At 44.0% G+C, this 24,360-nt stretch overlaps 1 protein-coding gene across 4 annotated transcripts; it reads left to right on the top strand.

The window, feature by feature from the left end:
- Positions 1 to 304: 304 nt before the first annotated feature.
- On the top strand, positions 305 to 24,054 carry LOC116036254 (bromodomain-containing protein 1-like). Of its 4 annotated transcripts, XM_031279726.2 has the most exons (12): positions 306 to 620; positions 4,157 to 5,562; positions 7,485 to 7,641; positions 9,223 to 9,351; positions 10,318 to 10,446; positions 12,088 to 12,400; positions 14,179 to 14,937; positions 15,081 to 15,210; positions 17,485 to 17,615; positions 19,814 to 19,908; positions 20,251 to 20,405; positions 22,340 to 24,054. In XM_031279726.2, exons 2-12 carry the CDS (start codon positions 4,175 to 4,177, stop codon positions 22,527 to 22,529), a joined length of 3,576 nt encoding a protein of 1,191 aa, XP_031135586.2. In that variant the 5' UTR covers positions 306 to 620; positions 4,157 to 4,174; the 3' UTR covers positions 22,530 to 24,054. The 4 variants fall into 4 exon arrangements, with proteins under 4 accessions (XP_035858897.1, XP_035858899.1, XP_031135586.2 ...); XM_036003004.1 differs by having other exon boundaries at positions 305 to 620; positions 19,814 to 20,405; XM_036003005.1 differs by lacking the exon at positions 19,814 to 19,908 and having other exon boundaries at positions 307 to 620.
- Positions 24,055 to 24,360: the final 306 nt, after the last annotated feature.

The raw sequence follows: 24,360 nt of genomic DNA, 5'->3' as shown, positions 1-24,360 counted from the left end.
GTAAAAAAGTACAATATTTACCTCTCAGATGTAGTGCAGTTGAAGTAACGTTATAAAGTTGCTTAAAATGTAAATGCTCAAGTACCTCTAATTACGTTCCGCTGCTGGTAGCAGCAAATACCAAACTGCAAAAGACGAAAAGCCTTCAACGCACCAAATAACCAAGTAACGTTCCTACTTGTACCCATAGACTGTATATAATTAATACCATGGATGTATTAAAAGAACTTGTACTCTACAGTTCCATGGTAGTGAAGCCAGAAGCCACTTCCGGGTTTCGTTTGTACGCGGTGACGTCACGACGACGTAAGATCTCACACAACCGCATTGTTGTTGGGGGAAGAGAAGCTCGGGCAGCCGCTGAGCTCTGCCGCTTCTAACTGCTTCCAAACAGCCCTATATTGATCAGTATTTATCCTGATCAACTGATCAATAACACTCTGAAACTGGCTCCGTCGCCCTGGATACCTGTCGGCCACTCTCAAGTTTAACTCGGTTCAGCGCGAGCCGCAGCCGCCGTTGGATGAACGGACTGAATGTGGATTTAACTGCCGCTTCGCTCCGCAGGCCGCACCGCCATTGCTGCTGTTTTTATAAGCTGAATTCGTGATAATACCGAGGTAAGTTCAGCCTCACTCTGCCCATATCTCTTTAATATAAACCCGCTACAGTCTGGGCTGGTTTGAATCCAAAACCAGTCCGCGCTGCTCATAGGAAAAGCACCCTTTTTCCGAACGAGGCAGTTTCTTGTTGTGTTGGTCGCCATATTTCCTCCCCCCTTCAGTTGTAATGCTAGCAGGCTAACGTTAGCCCAGTTTGTGGACGGAGTGTCCTACTGCGTTTAACTGGCCACCAGAGAGGCCGCCGTCTGATCGGAAGACACCACCAGGTCGTCTTTTAGTGTAGCCAACAACAGATCTGTGTTTGGCACACCACTTTAAAAGCTGTCTCGATTAATAACAAAGATCAACGTTGTGGTTTGGTAAATAGGTGCTAACGTTAGCTGGTGGCCAGCATGCACAATTTAACCGAGAGAAACCGAACGAGCCGCAGCTGCTGTTAGCCGATGATATCCAACAACAAGCAGCTCTCGGCGGCTTCAGTCAGGCTAGCTGAGCCGCCCGTAGGCTCGGCTCGGTGCGGAGGTGTGCTGCTCTGTGCATTTCTGTCATTCACTCAGCGAACCGTTATCACAGTCGGTTTCCGCCCCCTTTAAAGGGATGCTTTGCCCGATATTCAAACAACTTTGTATGATAATAATATTGGTAGTATATGTAAATTAATTAGGTTAAACTTTACACCATCTTACCAGTACCCAGATCTCCCTACTCACAGGTCAGCAGAAAAACTCCAAGTGATGCGTTTTGCGTCACTTGGAGTATTTCTACTGATGCTACAGCTGTTGCTGTATAGACTGTAACATTATATAAATATGGAAGACGCCTCTCCGTGTTTAGATTTTACATACGTTCTTGGTTGCCGATGTTGTTAAGAATGTCTTCCTAATTTTGGATCACATTAATGTTGCAATCCGTAGACTGTACATAAAGATGGACGACGCGTGTGAAGCCAAAATATCCCGGAAATGGGCGCCGCCAACTTGGAATTTTGAAGCTAGACGCTGCTCGGTAGTCATCGGCGGTGAACAACTCTAATTAAACTAGACAGCGCTGATCAAATATAAACCAAGATTCCATTTCTGCATTGCCTATTTCTAGCCTAAAAGGTTTTCAAAAGCATATTTGTTGTTGCCGTTTAGGCTAACTGTTACACAAGATTGGTACCAGCCGGCCGCCAATCTATCATTGCTGTCGATGCAGACAAGCTCTGCTATTTAAGCCCCTAACATGGTCTATAATGGCGTTTTTCCATCACGTTATACCTGCTTGACTTGACTCTGCCGCAGTGCCGGAGGTGATACTAAAAAAAAAGTACCTGTTAGCTAGTACCAGGGACTTTATTTCGTAATTGAAAACCCAAAAAAGCGAGTAGAGTCGAGGCAAGTGGACCAGGTACCATGTAATGGAAAAACGCCATAAAAGCCACAGCAGTTTTTTCAAGACTTCTTACAGTCGTTTTTGTACAAATCACTTGACGTAGCGGTCTAACGCTCATGTGGAAACCCTCTTATATGAAGGTGTGGAAATTTGGTAAGATTCAGAATCTTTTTTTGCATTTTTTGATTGAATAATTCCTGATTGTAATCAGGAAACTCTTAACTCTACACTTTATTCCATTCAGGCAATTCTGTCTATTTAACACTGATACATTTAACAGATTAGCATATTTAGTTTCAGGAGGAAAGGAATTAGTATTGGAAATGGTCTGTATAAGTACGGTTATTATGGCGGCACAGATATCAAAACAAGATTTTAACAATAACCAGCCTTTATGTAGTCAGGTCAATTGCATAATCGGCATCACCAAACGAGAGAGATTTATATGGGCAGATGAGACTGTACCACGTAACAGACGCACTACACGGCATTATAAAGCTGGGCGAGGTGGAGAAAATCTAACACCCCGTTATTTTTGACCAAATACATCGATGTCAATGTTGCTCCAACTTTGTAGAGTTGGCTATTTGTGCTTTCACGAAATATTAACACAACGAGAGTGTGGAAACAATGACTTTGTGGGTAAAGGCAAATAATAAAATGGGTAGTAAGTTTGGTAGGTTCAGAAAATGACATCCCTTTACTGTAATGCAGCCTTCAAAACCAGGAACGATATCCAAAATTTAAGACCATGTCGATATATTGCCCAGCCCTATTGCATCAGTAATAAATTGATAGTTCACAGTTTGCAGAACAAGTAAACCACACTGGAACTAAAATGACTCACTCACAGAGATAAAAAGCGGTGTATTTCTTTACATAATTCTCTGGTCGTCTATGATTTAAGGTGGGAAGAGGTGATGACATCCTTGTGTAAACACGTTAGCTGCCCATCATTGTTCCCTCAGGGTTAAGGGGGTTAATCATTACTGCAGGTTTTGGTGGATCCAACGTGCTGGTTGTTGCTTCACAAACTCGTCAGTTGCTGCCACAACATCACGTAAGTGGGTCACTGACAACTAGGGGTGCATGATATATCGACTGGATATCGTTATCGCGATATCACGTTGCGCAATATTATGTCGAACGTGTCGCGATAAGTATGCAATATTTAGTGTATTTTGTGGAGCGCTGCGTCCCGTCCGTTGGCTGTGTGGTTTAGTTGTGTTTGATTTAGAGGCCGCTTGAGACGCTATAATGATCATGTTTCATTGGCCAGTTACCGTGCCACCTGCACGTTAGTGCACGTCAGCGCACGGGTCCACTACGTGACAAACCCTATGGAGCGTACTAGGCCTGCACGACTTGGGGGGAAAATATGAATCACGATTTTTTTTAGCTTAGAGTTGATATCACGATTCTCTGGCACGATTTTTTTTTCTCACGAAGTGTAATGTTTATTGCACACATCAACCATGACAAAACAAAACAAATTGGCAGTACCAAACATAGATTTTTTTTGGCACCTATAGCACATTACGCATCACCACGAGCCTGTAAACACAGAGGCTTCAATGAAGAGAAGGGAGAGCACTGCAGCGCTTGGGAGCGCTTTAAAACCTTTTTTATACAGTCTATGTTTAAAACTCACAGAAGAAAGTAGTAGCGTTTGTGATGCAGTCGGCTTGTAAAATTAAATGAGTAGATTTTTTTTTTTTTTTTAAATAAAAAAAGTTATTTAAAAGTTATTTAAAAATTAAATCGTGAACAGGGTGAATCGAGATCGCGATTTTATAACGATTAATCCTGCAGGCCTAAAGCGTACCACGGAACGAATCAAAAGTGAAAGAAAAGTTGTGTCCTGTTCTCTTTATTTATGTATTTTATACTGTCCAACCAGTAGAACATGTCCTGTTCTGTAGACGTGGTCCTTATTTATATATTTATACTGTCCAACCAGTAGAACATGTCCTGTTCTGTAGACATAAACCTTGTGTTGTATTTGTTATGAATCTCTTCTGATGCGTTTTCCCGTAACTTTTGTAATTTTACATATGTTTAAAAAAATATTGAAATTAATATCGATATCGCAATATCACATTTAGTCGATATCGTGCGACCCTACTGACAACGTTGCTAAAGTCTGCCTGGTGTTTCAGGGTCTTTACGGCTTCAAGATGAAGAAGAAGAGTCGACATCACAGACCTTCGGTGCTGAAGAGGGACTCGTCTCCCATCAAGCCGTCGCCCAACCGGGAGACGCTGACGTACGCCCAGGCCCAGCGGATCGTGGAGCTGGAGGTGGACGGCCGCGTGCACCGGCTCAGCATCTACGACAAGCTGGACGTCATCACCGACGACGACCCCACGGCGCAGGAGATCATGGAGTGCAACAGCAACAAGGAGAACAACGAGAAGCCCCAGCAGGTCCTGGTGCGCTCGGTGCGCCTGAAAAACAACCAGCAGAAGAAGAACGCGGCGCTCGTGGCTTCGCACGCCGGCGGCGGCGGCACCCCCACCGCAACGCACGGCAGCACCGGCGGCCTGTTGGAGCCGAAGGTTAGAACGGTTGAATACAACCTGCCGGTGGTGCCGAGGCGGCCGGCGGCGTACTTCAAGTACACGGAGCGGACGGAGGAGGAGCTGGACGACGAGGTGGAGTACGACATGGACGAGGAGGACTACGCCTGGCTGGAGCTCCTCAACGACAAGAGGAAGAGCGAGGGCGTCAGCCAGGTGTCCTACAACCTGTTCGAGTTCCTCATGGACCGCTTCGAGAAGGAGTCGCACGCGGCCACGCAGGGCCAGAGCGACCTGCAGTCGCTGGTGGACGAGGACGCCGTCTGCTGCATCTGCATGGACGGCGACGGCGCCGACAGCAACGTCATCCTCTTCTGCGACTCCTGCAACATCGCCGTGCACCAGGAGTGCTACGGTGTGCCGTACGTCCCCGAGGGCCAGTGGCTGTGCCGCCACTGCCTGCAGTGTCCGTCGCGGCCCGCCGACTGCGTCTTCTGCCCCAACCGAGGCGGCGCCCTGAAGAAGACCGACGACGAGCGCTGGGGCCACGTGGTGTGCGCTCTGTGGGTGCCCGAGGTCGGCTTCTCCGACACGGTTTTTATCGAGCCCATCGACGGCGTCAGCAACATCCCGCCAGCGCGCTGGAAGCTCACCTGCTACCTGTGCAAGGAGAAGGGCGCCGGGGCGTGCATTCAGTGCGACAAGATCAACTGCTACACCGCCTTCCACGTCAGCTGTGCCCAGAAGGCCGGCCTCTACATGAAGATGGAGCCCGTCAAAGAGGTGACGCCGTCCGGCGGCGCCACCTTCTCCGTGAAGAAGACGGCCTACTGCTGCAGCCACACGCCCGAAGGCTGCGACTGCCGGCAGCTCAACATCTACGAGGAGCCCCATCCGAAAAACGGCGCCTGCCACAAGAGGGCCGAAAAGAGGGGGAAGTCCCGGGCCAAGGGCTGGCACAAGAAGAAGAGTAAGAGAGGGGAGCCTGAACCAGAACCGGAACCTGAGACCCCCAACAACTCTGGGCCCAGCATCACTGCCTCAAGGTAAGCGGCAAACTAGGTTTATTCAGCTGAAGTTAAAACTGAGAGAGAAAAACACACTTGAGTCGACTGAGTGTTGATTGTTAATTCATGTGAGAGATGCATTCTGGGAGTCTTGTTGTTCTCGGGTCAAATTTGACCCATTTTCAAAAAGTTTCTATATCAGAAATTTGGGTTTCTTTCAACCAAAAAAATAACGTGGATGGTTCCGTACAACACATAAATGATCAGTTTACTACTTTCATTGAATTTGGGTGTTTTATTCAATTTGATAGCATTTGAAAAATAACCGATGAAAGAATGTTGAAAAAAAAGTGACAAAAATGTCAGAAAAAGCTTCAAAATTTGAAAAAAAAAAACGCAGAAAAAAAAAATTCAACAAAAACATCGGAACAAGTGACAAAAAACTTGAAAAAACGCCAAAAAACAATTGCCCAAAACGTTGGAAAAAAACTTCTAACAAGACTCCCAGAATGCATCTCTCACATGAATTAATAATCAGTACTCGGTCGACTCAAGTGTGTTTTTCTCTCTCAGTTTTAACTTCATCTGAATAGACTTTCTAACTCCTGAGTTTAAAAGAATAGTTTCCCAATGAACTCCAGCACACTGTCAGGTTTCAGGAGTCAATGCATACTTTAGACAGTTGCGTCAGTAACCACTAAAATATACACAGGAAAATCAGAGAAGCAATGCATCACAATACAATGCAAACCTGGAAATAGAATATACTGTCTGGTTAACACAACATTAGTTATTTTTATTACCACTATTAGTCAGAACAAGTTTTAGTTTTCCCAACATCCTGATCCAATATTACTGCAGTAATTCACGGGTCCACTCAGTTCCTAGTCACTTAGAGCTCCAGATTTAAAAAAAAATTACAGGTCAGTAAGTTTATTTTTCTACAGTCTTGTTTCTGATCAGGTCCACAAATCTATACAATCAGTATTAGTAACAACCAGATCTAGTTTAGGTAAGAACATTTTTGACAAATTAAATAACTTTGCATGAAGCTGCATTCACGTTCATTCTGGTTCATTACAACTACAGTCTTTTTTTGTAATAACGACTACTCACCGAGTTAATATCTGTAACACGGTGACGGGTCGTGATCCTGATTACAACCTATTACAGATATAAAGACACGGAACAAACATGTAAAGCTTGTTAGATAAGCGGTCTGTAAAAAAGGACAACAGCGCCTATGCTGCTTGAGAAAATGTTACCATTTTCATATACACAAGACATTATTTTATCAGGCTTTTATCGAATCCATCATATGTTTCTCCTTAGAGTCATGCTTTGGGTGTGTTTCAGTTAAGCACAAGAATCGCCTAAATCAAATTCTATAGATGGTCAAGTCAGCTGACTGGTGAGTCTCAGCTGCCCCCCTCCTCCACACATCCCTGTACGCTAAACAACTACAGCAGATAGCTATGGCCATCTTAGAAGATAGCCTACACCCTTTGAATAGGGAATTCCAGTATCCCCCCTCTGGACGGAGGCTAATAGTCCCTGGTTGTAGAACTACAAGATTTAAAAAAACGTTTTGTCCCAGCGGCAATCACTCTATTAAACAGACTGTAGAATGACTTGCACACAACGCACAAGCACCTTGGTCATGTACTAGCTGTAGAATTTCTGCATATAACTGCACAAGTCAATGTGGTCATGTACTGTTTTTTAATCCATGTTCTACTGTCTGGTTTATATGTTTTAATGTTTTGTGTGTTGCATGTTATGTGGTGGTCTACAAAGTTTTAAGGATCTCCTGCCTCTTAGACTGTAAACCTAGTTTACCTACTGGGACCAGTAAAGTAACCTGAACCTGAGATAGGAGGTTGTGTTTCTGATCAGGTTATCCCTTAGGAACTGATGATTATTTATTGATTATTATCTCCCCTGTTTCCCCCGTGGGTCAGTTTCGACACCATCCTGAACCAGGTGGCAGTCCAGAGGAAGCGGGTGTTTGTGGAGCGGGTGCTGAGCTACTGGGTGCAGAAGAGGCAGTCGAGGAACAACGTGCCGCTGATCCGCCGGCTGCAGGCCAACCCTCATCCGCCCAAAGTCAAGCCAATGGTCAGTGCTGCCGACGCTCGCCGTGGAACAATAACTTTTAGTAGGGCTGGGACGAAGTGCTTTTGTCCTGTTTCGATTCTTTCCCGATGCACGGTAGGGTTGCACGATATTGACAAAATGTGATATTGCGATATCGATTATGAACATTGCGAAATCGATATTAATTTAGATATTTTTAAACATATGTAAAATTACAAAAGTTATGGGAAAGCGAATCAAAATATATAGTGCACACTGAGACTTATGCACGGCTCCGTAGTGTGGCTGGACCACAGGTCGGTCGTGGATGAAACATATTCTATATTTCCGACTCCAAACTCTGCCTCATATAAACACCTTTTATAAAGTTGCGGGATAGCTACCGGTGAGAAATAGATGCGGGATGGGATTACTTTTGGCCACTAAAGTTTCCTCTTCAATCTCTGTTATTTCGTCTTCTCCAACACTCATTTTCTTACTTTTGTGTTCTTTCTTTTGCTCCACTCACTCCCTTCGCTCTCTCTTTAGGTCCTTTCTTTTCTTTCACTTCACTGATGCATTCAAATTTTTTTGTCTCTATCCAATTCTTCACTTACACTGTCACTCTGTCGAAATACGCACACACGTCACGTGGTACGCTCTATAGGGTTAGTCACGTAGTGGACCCGTGAGCTGACGTGATCTAACACGTGCAGGTGGCACGGTAACTGGCCAATGAAACATGATCATTATAGCGTTTCAAGCGGCCTCTAAATCAAACACAACTAAGCCACACAGCCAACGGACGGGACGCAGCGCTCCACGAAATAAACAAAATATTGCATACTTATCGCGACACTTTCAATATAATATTGCGCATCGTGATATCGCGATAACGATAGAGTCGATATATCATGCACCCCTAATACACGGGTGCCGTTTCGATTTGTATTGCGATTTTCATTTATTTGCAATTCTAATAGTATTGCGGTTCGATAGCATTGCGAATTTCTTTTCCTTGTTTAACAAAAACAAAAGTTGAATAATAAACTTCTAGAGACAATAAATCACGAGACATTTCTCAAAAACGAATTGTTTTCTAAGAATACACATCACGTGTTAGGGACTCAGTCTGACATTTATTTCATTTAAGAAGTACATGACACGGATTTTCTGCTTTCTGTTGGTTTAGCTGGAGACTGAAGATGTATTCGCCGTCGGCAGCACCGTGTGTAAACAGAAACCATTGAGTTGAATCACTGGTAGATAAAATAAATATCGATTCTGGGGAAGGAATCAATTTTCATAACGGTCTCAAATCAAATCACGACTAGGGTTGGATACCGTTTGAATTTTTACGATTCCGATGCCGAACCGGTACTTCGATTCCTAAACCGATTCTAGAAAAACGACATCAAAGATGTAATATGTTTACTAGCGATCACGTGCAGTGAATGGTCAATATGCTTTTACGTCCGTTTTGGTGAGCCCAGAGGGAAAATATGGCGTGAACCGAAATGATTAACCGAAATTTGTGTTCCAATCCGGTCCGAGTACTACCAGTTACGTAGGATCCTTTAGTGTCAACGCTTTACTGACTTGAAGTTTGTCTGTTCTCCGCAGGACCGCGCCGAGTCGAACCAGGCGCTGAAGGAGCAGCTGAAAGAGTGGCACCGCCTCCGCCACGACCTGGAGCGAGCGCGCCTGCTGCTGGAGCTCATCAGGAAGAGAGAGAAGCTGAAGAGAGAGGAGGTAGAGTCACGTCACCATTTACCGCTTCCCCGTTTCTCCTTTTTTTTTTTTTTTACTCCAATTTTTATTTGAAATCAAAGTATCTGCGAATAATGCCGAAAAAGGGGTTTCCTGTCTGGATATTTTTTGATTTATTTCCAACCACCTGCCTGCATCCATGAGAAATTTCTTTTAGTAAAGGTTTGTTGTTCACACTTTATCAGCTTAAATAAGTAATGTTATTCGGTGTTTCCCCTAGGTTTGTGGAAGACTTGGGTGCGCATATTTGGCGGAGGGTTTGGGGGTCTTTCCTCAACAAGATTTGATGTTTTTCAATAAAAAAAAATGCAATTTGACATAATTTTGGACCATTATTATCACCATATCCGTGTCTAAAATGTGGGGAAAGCTAGAGCAGATAATACATAACAACTTCAAGACAAAACTTGCTAAAGAAGTCCAACTACAATCATTAGATCTGAGAAAAGTCTTTGTTAGTTTGGTTCTTTTGTCACTGTTTTTGCCGCATTCATTCAGCTCAGGTGCTGCACCTAAGACTTATAATGGCAGGGAAAGCCCTGTAGTTTATTCATCATGGCGTAGTGGCTGTCTTTCACCAAAACCTCCCAGATTTCGCAGACCTGAATGGAATCTGCGGGGGTTTTCTGCGGATGTTCTCAGCAGTGATCCAGAATGAAAATCTGCAGAAAGGTGTCTGTGGGGTGGACATGTGTTCAACAAAGCCGCATTTTTTTTTAGCAAAGTTCTACTTTTCTCGTTTTACTTACAGATTTTATGTGGACCTGCTGATAAGTCAGGTGTATTCAGACTGAATGTGAAGAGAGCGTTGTGCTCACAAATATGACCTCAAACACCCCCAATGTACCGCTGTCATTGACTGTTTGTACAATCAACACTGACCTCTGGAACATTCCCAACAAGGAAAGGGGACACAGTTTTGACTTTGTGCGCGTGTTCTCCCGTCAGATGAAGCTGCAGCAGTCGGCGCTGGAGAGTCAGCTGACCCCCTTCAACATCCTGCTGAGAGCCGTGCTCAGCCAGCTGCAGGAGAAGGACCAGTACAGTATCTTCGCCCAGCCCGTCAACATCAAGGAGGTCTGCCACCATTTATCAATTAACAATCTGCTTTACTGTCCATCGATTACATTGTCGCATGCTATGGTCCCATAACGGTCAGCAGCCAGGGTTACTACATCTGGTATATGATGTGATTTACATTCAAGTCCTGGAAAGTAACTAAATAGACCAAAATGTCCAGGAAATGCTTAGTCAGGCTTATCACTAGACCAAAGTCTGGGGAGTCTGCTCTGTATTTTCTACTGCGCAAGAGGCGTGATCAACGGGCATAGTTCACATGACTCTGTACGCAATTGGATAGTCCTTCAACCAATCAGACCAACGATCCGGGTGACGTAGCAGCGACAGCGGCATCAACGGGTTGCTGCGCTTCGGTGGCCGCCACGTTGAATGTAAACAAGAAGCTGCTTGCCGTCGCTTCTCTATCGTCATCGTGTTAAACCCGCCAATAGCACGCCAGGTGGATAAGCCGGTTTGTGATTGGTCTCCGCTTATTTGTAACGGAAGCAGGATAGATAAACATACAAGTTTCCAGCCTGAGCTGCAGGGAGAAATCAAATCACCGGCAGATCGGGCTGGGTTTACCCAGTCTAGGAAACGCTTTCAATGTGCAACAAATTGTTAACGTTAATTTGACTGTTACATCAACCAGGGTTTTTACCGATTACTCATCGGCTACTAAAACCACAAGTTGGTAGTAGGGCTGCACGGTATGAAGAAAATATCTGATTGCGATTATTTTGACTGATCTTGTGATTGCGATATCGGAGGGAAATTATAGTTTTTGCGAGGATCTGTTACACAAACAACAACTTTAGTCTGTAGGATACGATTTGTAGTCTGGGACGTCTCTGCAGCACTGAGTCCTTAATTCAGAATGGTTTGACACATATTTTGTCTGTAACGATATTGCGCCCCCTTGCCATTTGGATTTTTGCACTAGTCCCTATTGCGATTTCGATACAATTGTGATTGCGCAGACCTAGTTGGTAGCTGTTACTTTCTGCTTAAAGATGAAGCTACTGTGGATTCTAACACATCACGTCCTGCCTGTGTTTTAATGTGAGGACAGGGGTTGACCTTTATTGTGTAACAACCAAAGGAAGTGTTGACCGTGCTAGCCAACGAAAGCTTGACCCATCTCTAGGGTTGGGTATCGTTTGGATTTTTACGATTCTGGTGCCGAACCGGTACTGTTTAAAACGATACCGATTCTTGAAAAATGACATCAAAGATGTAATATGTTTACTAGCGATCGCGTGCAGTGAATGGTTAATATGCTTTTACGTCTGTTTTGGTGACCCCAGAGGGAAAATATGGCATTTTAAAAGTAGCCTACATTTACGGTAGCTAGCTAACGGTAGACTACAGAGAAAGTGTGATATTTTTGTGTCCGTTTCGGAGCGACGGAGGGAAAATATTTCAGTCGACGCATGAAGTGGAACCGAAATGAGGAACCGAAATTTGCGTTCTAATCCGGTCCGAGTACTACCGGTTGCGTAGGAACCGGTTCCATAGTGAAACCAGGTTTCGGTACCCAACCCTGCCCATCACGTGGTTACGTTTAATTCTAAATGAGAACTGATGTCTGTAACGAACGTGAATCCCTGTATATCTTCTGCCGCCCCCCCAACGTGTCCTGTGCTCCGTCTCCGGCAGGTTGCTGACTACCTGGACCACATCAAGAACCCGATGGACTTCTCCACCATGAGGAAACGCATCGACGCTCACGAATACCGGAGCCTGGAGGAGTTCGAGGCCGACTTCGACCTCATCATCTTCAACTGCATGAAGTACAACGCCAAGGACACGTTCTTCTACAAGGCAGCTCAGCGGATGCAGGACCACGGCGGCGCCATCCTGCGCCGGGCCCGCAGAGAGGCCGAGAGAATCGGCTTTGACTTCCCCAGTGGGCTGCATCTGCCCGAAGCCCCAAAACTGGAGACGCCACCCCCTTTCTCCTGGGAGGACGGTAAGTCGAGTGATTATTAACCCTTGTGTTGTCTTCCTGCCGACCGTGCAACGTTTTGTTTTTTTTCAACATTTTTGTCGTCTTTTTCAACACTTTTGTTGCTTTTCCACAGACTTTTTTGTCACTTTTTTCCTCCAAATTCTATAAAATTTAATAAAACGTGAAGAGCGTTGTAGGAAGCCATCCACGTTATTTGTTTTAAAAATTTGGTTGAAGGAAACCCAAATTTCTGATATAGAAACTTTTTGAAAGTGGGTTAAATTTGACATTTCACTGGCGTAGTTAAAACGTCAAGCAAGAAGCCCCCATACTGAGTAGGGGGTGCACGATATATTGACTCAGTATCGTTTTTTGCCATATCACCTTGTGCAATACCACTATCGAAAATGTCCCAAAAAGTATGCAATAACTTGTTTATCTTGTGGAGAAATGCGCCGGTGAATGTGTGTTGTGATCAATTTAGAGCCCGCATATTTCATTGGCCAGTTGGCCTGTCATGGTGCACACTTTGACAGCGTGAGTAAAGAGGGAGATAGAGGCAGCAAGAGAAGCGAAAGGACCAAAAGAGAGTGTGAACTGCGAAGCGAGTGTCTGGAGCGAAAGGAAAGAAGGGACAGAAAAGTAAGAACACGAGTAGCTCAGGGAGACGACGAAGTTATGGATATGGAAGAGGAAATGTTAGTAGCCAACATTATGACTCCTCGCCAGCATGGAAGTACTTAGGCTTTAAGCCAACAGATGTTGCTCGAGCTAATGCACTACGCAAAACGTGCTGTATGGTGGGACAGCGTGTAAGAGGCAATACAGCCAACCTCTTTTCTCACCTCAAAAAACACCACAAGACACTGTAAGATGAGTGCATAGTAATATCCCGAAAAAAATCTTTATTTATTCAGGTTGTACTGTCAGTTTAACCCTTGTGTTGTCTTCCCGTCGACCTGCAACTTTCAGTTTTTCTGGGTCACTATTTAAAACTAAAATTGGTTGATACTTTTTCTCATTTTTCCTGACGTTTTTCTCACTTTTTTCCAAGTTTTTTGTCACTTTTTCCGATGTTTTTGTCGGGTTTTTTTGCGCTTTTTTGACGTTTTTGTTTTTTTCTGATTTTTTTAAATCCTTTTTTTTTTTAGACATTTTGTCCATTTTTTCAATGTTCTTCTATAATATTTTCCCCCCAAAATGCTATAAATTTGAATAAAACACCCAAATTCAATTAAAGTAGTGAACTGATCATTTATTTTACGGAACCATCCACGTTATTTCTTTGAGAATGTGGTTGAAAGAAACCCAAATTTTCTTATATACAAACTTTGAAAACGGGTCAAATTTGACCCGAGGACAACAGGAGGGTTAAATAAACCCTTGGGTTGTACAAAAAAACAGTTGTTTTGATATTCTTTAATCTATTTTGATGTCTTTTCCCATAACTTTTTGTGTTTTTATGTTTAAGAATATCAAAATGAATATCGATCGCAATATTCATGCTTAATATCACAATATCACATTTTGTCAATATCGTGCAACCCTAATACTGAGGCCTGTTGTAGGCCCCTCCACCATATTTGTAGTCTTGTATTTAACCTTATTATATCATAGACTTTATATATATAGCTCTATTATATGGGCGATGCGTCTCCGCTTCCTCCCACTGTACCAAAGTACAGTAAAGCCAAAATAAACCGGCTACGGGCGCTGCCAACTTTTACTTTTGGAGCCAGCTCAGCCGTGAAAGCGCTGCAGTGTTGTACTGTCTGATGATGTCACCGTCTGTCTCTCAGTGGACCGGCTGCTGAGCCCCGCCTACCGCCGGCTGACCCCTCTGGAGGATCAGCTGAAGGCGCTGCTGGAGAAGCTGGACCTGAGCACGGCCATGAAGCACAGCCCGTCCCGCAGCAAGAGGCTCAAACTGCTCAAAAAGACCATCATGGAGGTCCGCAGCGAGATGAGCCTGAAGAAGTCCCTCCGAACGCCGCCACCCGCCCCCCCGGAGCCAAGCCCGCCCCCCGCCGAGTCAGCGCAGAAACCACTACCCGAACTCCTGGCGGAGCCCTGCACGCCTCCGGAGGAGAAGCCTTTACCTCCGCCAACGTTAGAGCTGCTAACCTCACTGTCGCAGCTCGGCAGCTCGCCCGGTGCCTCAGAGCCGCCCCCTCTGAAGGCCGCCAAACCCAGCACGGACCACGCTCCCGTGGAGCTTGGCGGCGACACCGACACGTCTACCTCAGCGCCCGCGCCCAACGGGCACGTGCCAGACCCGCCGCTTCCCAACGGCAACATCCACACCGAGGCCTCCGGTGCCTGCAACCGACGGAACAACGTCCTCTTCCGCAAGTCCAAGAGCGCCAGCCCCCAGAAACCACCCAAGACCCAGGAGGCGTCCGCCGTGTCGCCGCTGCCCCTGGGCACCAAGACCTTCCTGTCGGTGGTGATCCCTCGACTGGAGACGCTCCTCCTGCCGAAGAAACGAACACGCAGCAGCAGCGCCGACGACGGCGACGAGGAGGACGAGGAGTCGCCGATAAAGCGCCTCGGTACAGGTAAAGACTCAGAGCGGTTGTCCATGTTCGCCGGACAAAACATAAACTTACATGTTAAAGGAATCATTTGAACGATCAGAGTACTGTTGTGCCCATAACCCTGTTCTACACTGTGACATGTTTCCTGTGTTTGGGCCCTTCAGGAATAGCAAACGGTTTCGTGGTGGAGGAGGAGGAGGACATCTCGCCGTCTCCCCGCCTGTTGGAGCCTCGCCGCCGCTGTGCTTCCGAGTCCAGCATCTCTTCCAGCGGAAGCGTCCTCTGCAGCACGAGGTGAGTTCAGGCGGGGAAACATCCAGAGTTCCAGTATCGCTGAAAAATAAAATGCACAACTTCACAACAAACCATTCCAGGGGTCGACCGATACTGGTTTTTGCAATGCAGATTATTAGTTGTTAATCAAACCGATAACGGGGCGGTGTTGCTGAATAAATAAAAACAACATTAATTTACACATCACACAACTATTTAGCAACAGTAAGTAACATTTGAAAGTAGGGGCATGGTTGCGCGACCTTGGCTACATTGAACGTGTAGCGTACACGGACCGTTAGCGGAGCGTATGTGCCGCGGAATATGTGTTCTAACCGGCTACACCAGCTGCGCGCACATTTGCGAGTCACAGGCGAGACGGAGAGCTTTTGCTTTGGGATCGTCGTCGTTTCTTCAGTTTTTTTGGAGCCGGCACAGCGCTGTGAAAACATCAGTCTACTGTCAGCTGTTATCAGAGGACGCAGGTGAGGGAAACAAGAAACACAAACAGAAACTCTCAAAGTGAAACTGCCAATACGCTCATTCACAGTCATTAAGGCGTTTCCTGTATATCGGTAGTTTAATTTAAAAGAAATAATGAGTTGTGATCCACTTTTGTGTCAAAGCCCCGCACACACCTCGCGTAAAAAATATAAATAGAAGACGGCTCTCCGTGGAGCTTATGCACCACTATGCGCTGCTGTCAACGCCCGGTGTAGCCAGTTTCACTGGTTACAGTGCAAGAGTAGTGTTGGAACGTCAGCTCCGCATACGTCACGCGTGCAACACAGCCAGCCCGTAAGTTAAAATAAGTTGAACTTTTAAAGGGAGGAACAAGAAGTGAATTGCCGGTATGTGTGAAAAGAACTTTATCTGGCTTATGTTTTTTTGAATATATAGTATAATTATATAATTTTATCATTCTTTCAAGGGGGGGGCGGGGAGTCGTTTCACTATCACTCAAAAAAACTGAAACTCTGAACATAATACACAGTCAATGAAATGACTAAATGAAAACAAAAAGTAGCTTCCTGAAGTCTAAACATGCTAACGGTTTGTTCGCAGGTGTTGGTGTTGCAGACTGCTTACAGAGCTGTAGCTGAGCCAAAGTAGCGCACTTTTGAATTCATTAACTGTAATCGATAACATGAAACACAGATACAGATCTGCAAATTGACAAATATCAGCCCCGATAATCGGCCAGGCTGATAATTGGTCCCTAAACCATTCCAACAATGCGATAATGAAACAGAGAAACCGCATTTTGAGCCATGGTGATGCTGATGGGTCAAGCGGCATGCAAATTATTTGATGTAAAACTATTTTGTAATAACAACATAACCAGGGTTCAAAATTAACTTTTTCGTCCACCAGCCAAATGGCTAGTGAATGTTCAAATTTGACCAGCCACTTTAATAGATTACCATTGTTTTTTTGGCTGGTGACTGAAGCAAATCTACCAGCCACTTGCATATTGTAACAGCATTTGGCTGGTAAATGGTGCTAATGTTGAACCCTGAACATAACATTTATGAAAATATCTAGATATAACTTGAAAAGGACCTAGTAGTTAAAATATTCCCACTTATCTTACTGTATTTTAACAATATTTATCATGTGAAGCACTGTGGGACTTTGTCTGTAAAAAGGTGCTATATCAAATAAACTTAATATTATTGTATTCTCATTCTAACAAGAAACTAAGCATGTTTTATTTGTAATGGTGGCAGCAATAATGAAATAAACTCAAACCAACAGGAGAGACCTGAAGCTTGCTGCAGAGACGTCCTCATTTAGTCTAAACTTCGTCCTGTGACGGATTTTAACCCTCGTGTTGTCTTCCCGTCGTCCAACAAGCAACTTTTTTGTTTTTCTGGGTCAAAATTTAAAATTATAACTTTTTGGTCAACGTTTTGGTCGTCTTTTCCGACACTTTTGTCGCTTTCCCCCCCGATGTTTTTGGCATTTTTTTCAGTGTTTTTTTCACTTTTATCCAAGTTTTTTTGGCACTTCTTCCGATGTTTTTGATGATTTTTTTCAACATTCTTTTATCATTTTTTTTCTCCAAATGCCATAAAATTGAATACAACACCCAAATTCAATGAAAGTAGTGAACTGATACTTTACTTTACTAGTTGTATGGAACCATCTACATTTTTGTTTTAACAATTTGGTTGAAAGAAACCCAAATTTGAGATATAGAAACTTTTTGAAAATGGGTCAAATTTGACCCGAGGACACCAGGAGGGTTAAAAGAGCATTTTCCTTATCTGGCTTTCCTCCGGTCTCTTTCAGCACCGTCATCGTGTCTAAAAGCGGGAAAGGGCGGTCGCCGGCGGCTCGCCGGAGCACCGTGGACGACAAAAGCACGCTGATGGCCTGCATCGACAACGGAGAGTTCCCAAAAGCTGCAAAGATCTCTCCAGGTGAGCAGAGCAGCCTCAGGCTCATTGTCATCCGATGAATGTGCATGAAACTGCATGGCACGCTTTGATTGGTCAACTCTGTCTCTCTGTCTGCCAGTCTACTAAACTTATTAAAAAAAACTTTTTATTTATTTCTTCCTTACATCACTTTTCTTTCTTTTTTTTTGCTGTTCCACCCGTGTGACCCAAAGAGCAGTGAAGTCGATTTTCATTCAGAGTTCTGACGTTAAAAGTCGTTTAAAATAAAATCTTGAAAATGGGATTTTACCAAAGGCCTCTGAGTCTCAAACTGAAGTCCAGGGGCCTACGGAAGTCCTTTTTAGCCGTATAGGAAGTGGTAAATGTGCAAAGAGTCCAGAAACAGGAAACCTGTGATTGACAAGGGGGAAGTGAAGGGGACGCCCGTTATTTTCTGTGGGTTCCGTGGATTATTAGCTCATGTCACAGCCACTCAACAAACACTATCCACTCCGTTTGTCTTTTAGCTGCTGTGCCGATTGTCTTTTGGTTTAACGTGTAAAACTCTATTGTTCTTATTGAGAGCCGACTGGTGGTAAGCAGGTAGTAGCATCAGATTAAAGGGCTACATCTGGTGGAACTTTTAAACACAAAATACACCTGCTAAATCGGACCCCTCTGACATTTCACAAGCTCCTCAATTCAAATGCTAAAAAGGTCCTGATTCAACTATGAAGTCGATAAACTCAAATTATTGATATGAGTAAAAGTTTACCTGGGAGGTTCGGAGTCCTGAAATTGACGTTACGTGATCCACGAGAGAGACGACGGCTCACTCGGATGAATTTGTCGGAACTCCAAAAACACTTAACGGCTGAAGAGTGGAGCTTCTTTCTGCAGAGGCGACGATTAGTCAACTAATCGACTGGACGATCGACAGAAAAGTAATCGGCAGCTATTTTGATATTCGAATAATCGTTGAGTCATTTTTTTTTAATGCAAAAATGGCAGAAAATGCAGTTTTCAGCCTCTCGAATAGACTTGGAAAACTTTAATGTCCCTGAGAGGCAATTTGTTGTACAGTACAGGCATATTGACACCTAATTCACAACACAAACATTGAACCAGACTTCTACAGCACTATTTATCTATAACGCATAACGTGCACACATCAGTAAATAAAATACAATAAAAAGGAGTATGTTGCACTTCCCTTTAAGGGCCCTAATGTCATAAATAAATAAAAATAGTAAAAAACTACTGCAGTTTTCAGCCTCTCGAATATGGTTTCTGGCTCCTTTGACAGCTGATTTGATCTGCTGCTGGCAATACTTCTTATTTTTTACCGGTGAAAGTGGCGGTCAGCGCCGCCTAAAAACATTCAGTACACTGATCTTTGATAAAGAGAGGGTAAGTCTCAGAGCTTAGTGAATCTGTGTTTTGTGTTTGAAGGTTGCACATTCACACACGCACAAATCTGCATTTACATACGCAGTGAAATACTCTCGCCGTCATTAAAGAGCTCAGCATTTGATCTGCTTTATCCATTAAAATATGTCTGGATCGGCTCAGGACATCTTTACTTCCCCCCCCTTATGTTCCTGGCTTAACAACCCCACCGCTGGCTAAACTATTTAAAAATGGCGGGTTGGGGCGACCTCTAGGTCACCCAGTAGGAGCGTGCGCTCCATGTAGGCTGAGTCCTTTGCAGCGGCCCGGGTTTGAATCCGACCTACGGCCCTTTGCTGCGTGTCATCCCCCATCTCTCTCCCACCTTTCCTGTCTATCCACTGTCACTCTGAAATAAAATGGAAAAAAGCCCCCCCAAAAAAATACGACCGTCTGCCGCTAGCAATGATGACGCAGTAATAAGTGACGATTCTCACCGACCAATCAGTAGTCTGCAGGTTTTCACATCACCTTTTGGTATCACCTCAGCTCGCTTGGACCCTCGACAGAGGTGATACTAAAAGAAGTACCTGTTGGCAGGTACCAGGGACTTTTTTATCATAATGGAAAACCAAAAAAGGGGAATAGAGTTGAGGCGAGTCGAGCAGGTACCATGTAATGGAAAAACACCATACGTGACCATACGGGAATCTCATCAATTGCTTTTTTTTTTTTTTTTTTGAAAGGTAATCTTTAGTGTGTGTGTGTGTGTGTGTCCTCTGGTGTGTATGGCTGTGTGTTTAGACTGTTGAGTTGACTACTTGATAACTTGCTTATCGTTGTTCCTGTAGAGGTGTGGAAGCCCTCGGCTGCTTGTCCATTTGTTCTGGAGCCTCTTAAACTAGTTTGGGCTAAATGTAGTGGATATCCCTCCTACCCCGCCCTGGTGAGTGAGTGCTGGTCCCTCTCTATGTTTCATTACCCATCAGCCCCCTCTGCCATCGTGCGTGCTGTAGCTCGTGATTTGTGCTCACACAGCCATGCGGGAGCTTCCAGCTGGCCGATCATGGACTGCTTGTGTGTGTGTGTGTGTGTGTGTGTGTGTGTGTGTGTGTGTGTGTGTGTGTGTGTGTGCGTGTATGTGTGTGTGTGTGCATGCTTGTGCCTTCTGAGTGCTGGCTTTTTGCTCTGCGGCTGCCTGGCCCCACCCCCTGTTACTGTGAGGAGGCGGCTTCACTCAGTCTCCATCCCGCTGTGTTTTTTTTTTTTTTTTATTGGCCCGTCACAGATCATGGACCCCAGAGCGCGGAGGACGGGGTGTCAGCACAACGGGGCGGAGCTTCCCCAGCCGCCGCCGGACGTTCTCAAAGCCGGAGAGCGGATGCAGTTCAGGTCCGCAGAGAAACTCTTCCTCGTCCACTTCTTCGACAGCAAGCGCAGCTGGTGAGGAACTCGCCGACTCACTAAAAATAAAAAGAGGATTTATAAAAGGCTTTGTTAAAACTCTATTCTCCATTTTGGACACGTTTTGATAACCAAAGTATTTATTTTGGTAGACCTGAGAAAAGAAAAGACTGACTCGAGATGAATGCATGGATCCTGCTTTGACTAGTCCTCTTACATAACTACTTGTTTTCAGATGATGAAAGGCTGACAGTGATGTGTAGTCTTCCCGTCAACCATGAAAAAAAGAACTTTTGTTGTCCCTATCAAATCTTTTGGTCGCTTTTTTTTTAAAGTTTTTTATTTGACGTTTTGTGTTTTTTTTCCAACATTTTGGTCACTTTTTTTAAACATTCTTATCGCATTTTCTGACGTTTTTGTCACTTTTTTGGGTACTTTTATGACGTTTTTGAGGCTTTTTTCCCTTTTGTTTTTCGTTGCTTTTCCCAACGTTTTGTCGTGTTTTTTTTTATTTAATTTTTTTTACATTTCCGGCACTTATTTCGACGTCCCATACTTTCTGATATCATTTTTTTTTTTTAAACTGGGTCAGATTTGACCCGAAGACAACATGAGGGTTAATACCACTGGTAAAATGTAGATCTGCTTCCAAGAAAACCCCCAAACAAGCCACCTGACTACTAAGTTTTTGTGTTTTTCATTATGGGCAACAAAGATAATCAACTCAGTTTTGTTTTATATTTAAGAGATAAGTCTGGCAAATCCACTCCCTTCTTTAATGCACTGACATAGTCATCTGGGGATAGAAATGCATCATCAGCATACGGGAGCATTTCTATTGACATTAGTACATTGTACACATTGACATCTCTTTGACAGATGTCTCATTTTATATAATCTTCGAAATAATAAAAACTTCGTAGCACATTTCATATAAAAAGATGTAATCACGCGCTTTACAAAAGATAAAATAAATAATAGGAACATTAAAAACAGCAAAACAAAAAATAAATCAAAGGGTTTTAAAGACAAATACAACTAAGTGCTCGTATTATGCAACTTAATGTTCATTTTCAGGTTCATAATTGTATTTAGAGGTTATATCAGAATAGGTTTACATGGTTTAATTTTCAAAAAACACCATATTTTGTTGTACTGCACATTGCTGCAGCTCCTCTTTTCACCCTGTGTGTTGAGCTCTCTGTTTTAGCTACAGAGAGACCTCTCACTTCTGTTCCATCTTTGTTGGGAGTCGCACATGAGCAGTAGCTAGGTAAGGACTACTAGCCAGTCAGAAGCAGAGTATGAGGGCGTGTCCTGACAGTAGCTAGGTAAGGACTACTAGCCAGTCAGAAGCAGAGTATGAGGGCGTGTCCTGACAGTACCTAGGTAAGGACTACTAGCCAGTCAGAAGCAGAGTATGAGGGCGTGCCCTGACAGTACCTAGGTAAGGACTACTAGCCAGTCAGAAGCAGAGTATGAGGGCGTGCCCTGACAGTACCTAGGTAAGGACTACTAGCCAGTCAGAAGCAGAGTATGAGGGCGTGTCCTGACAGTACCTAGGTAAGGACTACTAGCCAGTCAGAAGCAGAGTATGAGGGCGTGTCCTGACAGTACCTAGGTAAGGACTACTAGCCAGTCAGAAGCAGAGTATGAGGGTGTGCCCTGACAGTAGCTAGGTAAGGACTACTAGCCAGTCAGAAGCAGAGTATGAGGGCGTGTCCTGACAGTACCTAGGTAAGGACTACTAGCCAGTCAGAAGCAGAGTATGAGGGCGTGCCCTGACAGTAGCTAGGTAAGGACTACTAGCCCTTTAAAGGCTAGTACTAGGCGAGCACTTTAAAAGTTGCAAGTGTGGAGGAACGGAGGAACCGTTATCGCGAGTCAGCCGAACGCAGTGATTTGACAGAAACATAAAAACTCTTGAGGTCACTCGTGTCGTCACGCTGACCACTTGTTTCCTCTCTCCTCAGGCAATGGCTTCCTAGATCCAAGATGGCTCCCTTCGGGGTCAACCAGTCGCTCGACCAACTCAAGCTGAGGGAGGCTCGCTCCTCCTGCATCCGAAAAGCTGTGCGGCTCGCCTTCGACCGAGCCATGAACCACCTGAACTGTGTCAGCGGCGGGCCGGAGCCGAGCACCGGCCTCGCCGTCGCAAACTGAACCCTTCTCCCCCCCCCACCCCTCCCTATGAAATCCTCCCATTATCCATCTCTCCTCTTTTTGCTTTTTGTTATGAAAACCATCACAACAGACAGAGATGCTCAGTTTCTGCCTCATACGCACAACAAACACACATACTTGTCATGTTTACCATTTCCTGCAAACTGGAACTGGATCGTTTTCATGTCTCATCCCCACACACACACACACACACACACACACACACACACACACACACACCCTCTCCCCCCCTTGTCCGAAATACTGTAGCTTGTGACGTCCATCTTGTTTTGTCAAAGAGCTATGCAACGAAAACGACTCGGTTAGCAGGTGCAAGAAGTTATAGAAGTTAAATAATTCAAACCTGGGCTGTGAGGACTAAAAAAAAAAATCACAGGTCTAAACCTGTTGAATGTGTCAGTTTGACCTCTGACCTCCTTAAAAATGTGCTGCAAGACTGCTGCAACAATCTCACTGCCATGAAAATGTCCATCAGTGTGCGTGTGTGCGTCTGCAGCAGCTCCTGTAAATATCCTGTACAAGGCCTGACACTAATTTATTCACTCCCTCAGTTTGTCCTTTTTGTTGGTACATTTGGTGTTCACATATTTATACAGTCGGAGGTGACGATCCACTGACGGTGTCGGTGTTTCTGCTGGTGCTATCTCTACACGGAGAAAAAAAACAAACATGCATACTGTAACGAACATTTCAGCTCCTTTTTTTTTTTTTACGGTTTTTGTAAGTTATTGAGTTCTCAAGCTTCAAGTTCTCTCATCTTTGGCATTAATTGTTTTTGTGTGTTTGCTTCTTTTTTTTTTTTTTAACCTGAATGTTTTTACTGGACTACTTTTTTTTCTTTTCTTCATTTGTACATATTTATATAAAATCTATATAGATGCTCTCAAAGTTTAAAATGCCTAAAGTGCATCATTCACACCGAAACCAAAAAATCTGCTGCCCACTAATGTTTTTTTTTTTTTTTTTTTTTTTTTTTTTACAGTTTTTCAGGTTTTTAGCCTTTTTGTTTGTGTGCTGTGATGAGTTCAAGTCCTCTATAAAACGTCACAGAATCATCTTTTCCACCTGATCAGAGCTACAGTCGGCTGTAGGAGAGAAGAGAATGTGCCTGTACTAATTTATTGTAAAGCAGAAAATGTATATGCATTACTTTATAGAGAGAGTATTGTAAGAAAAATACTGCGGGCACACGAGGGGGCCAAATGTAGAGGCCCTTCCTCTTCTGTTTTTGTGAGTTTTTATTTTTTGGATTAATAGCATTAAATCTGGGAGGTGAGGTGATAGTGTTGATGTTTTTATTTGGGCAGGGTAGCACTGGGTAGACTTCCTATTTAGTTTGGCCCCTCTGGATGTGGATGTTGTGTGTAAATAGATTTGGTACTTTAGCTGATTCTCTGGGAAAAACCACAGTTATAGCCAACGGGAGTGGAAACCAGCCGACAGCAGGCCGGTGGGATTTTTATACTAAAACACTGAAAAATTAAATATGTTATTGAATCACTGACTCAGCGTGTCCTGGTTTTATTATAATTATTAAATTAGATTTCAATACATCTTTTCCCCTGATTTTTATTTGATTCTTTCAGGGTTCATAAGTTTTGAAAAAACCTGGAAAAGTTATGGAATTTAAAAAAATGCAAATTCCAGGCCTGGAAAGGTTTTGGAAACATAAAAAGACCCAGAAAGTTTTGGAAAAGTTATGGAACTTATTTTTTTTTTTTTTTACACAGCATAATATGTGATTAATAAAGTATTTCACATCATCTTAACCTCACCGTTCTATTCAGGACGCGTTATTACGAATCCAATC

Source organism: Sander lucioperca, chromosome 7 (assembly GCF_008315115.2).
Source record: "Sander lucioperca isolate FBNREF2018 chromosome 7, SLUC_FBN_1.2, whole genome shotgun sequence".
Classification (NCBI taxonomy): domain Eukaryota; kingdom Metazoa; phylum Chordata; class Actinopteri; order Perciformes; family Percidae; genus Sander; species Sander lucioperca.
This window is presented reverse-complemented; position numbering and strand designations above follow the sequence as displayed.

Bases quoted from the DNA above. Each gene is read 5' to 3' on its own strand.
- LOC116036254 (XM_036003004.1), top strand. From the start codon at position 4,175: ATGAAGAAGAAGAGTCGACATCACAGACCTTCGGTGCTGAAGAGGGAC. The intron at 9,352-10,317 runs GTAGAGTCACGT...TTCTCCCGTCAG, and splicing joins AGAAGCTGAAGAGAGAGGAG to ATGAAGCTGCAGCAGTCGGC. The intron at 12,401-14,178 runs GTAAGTCGAGTG...TCTGTCTCTCAG, and splicing joins CCCTTTCTCCTGGGAGGACG to TGGACCGGCTGCTGAGCCCC.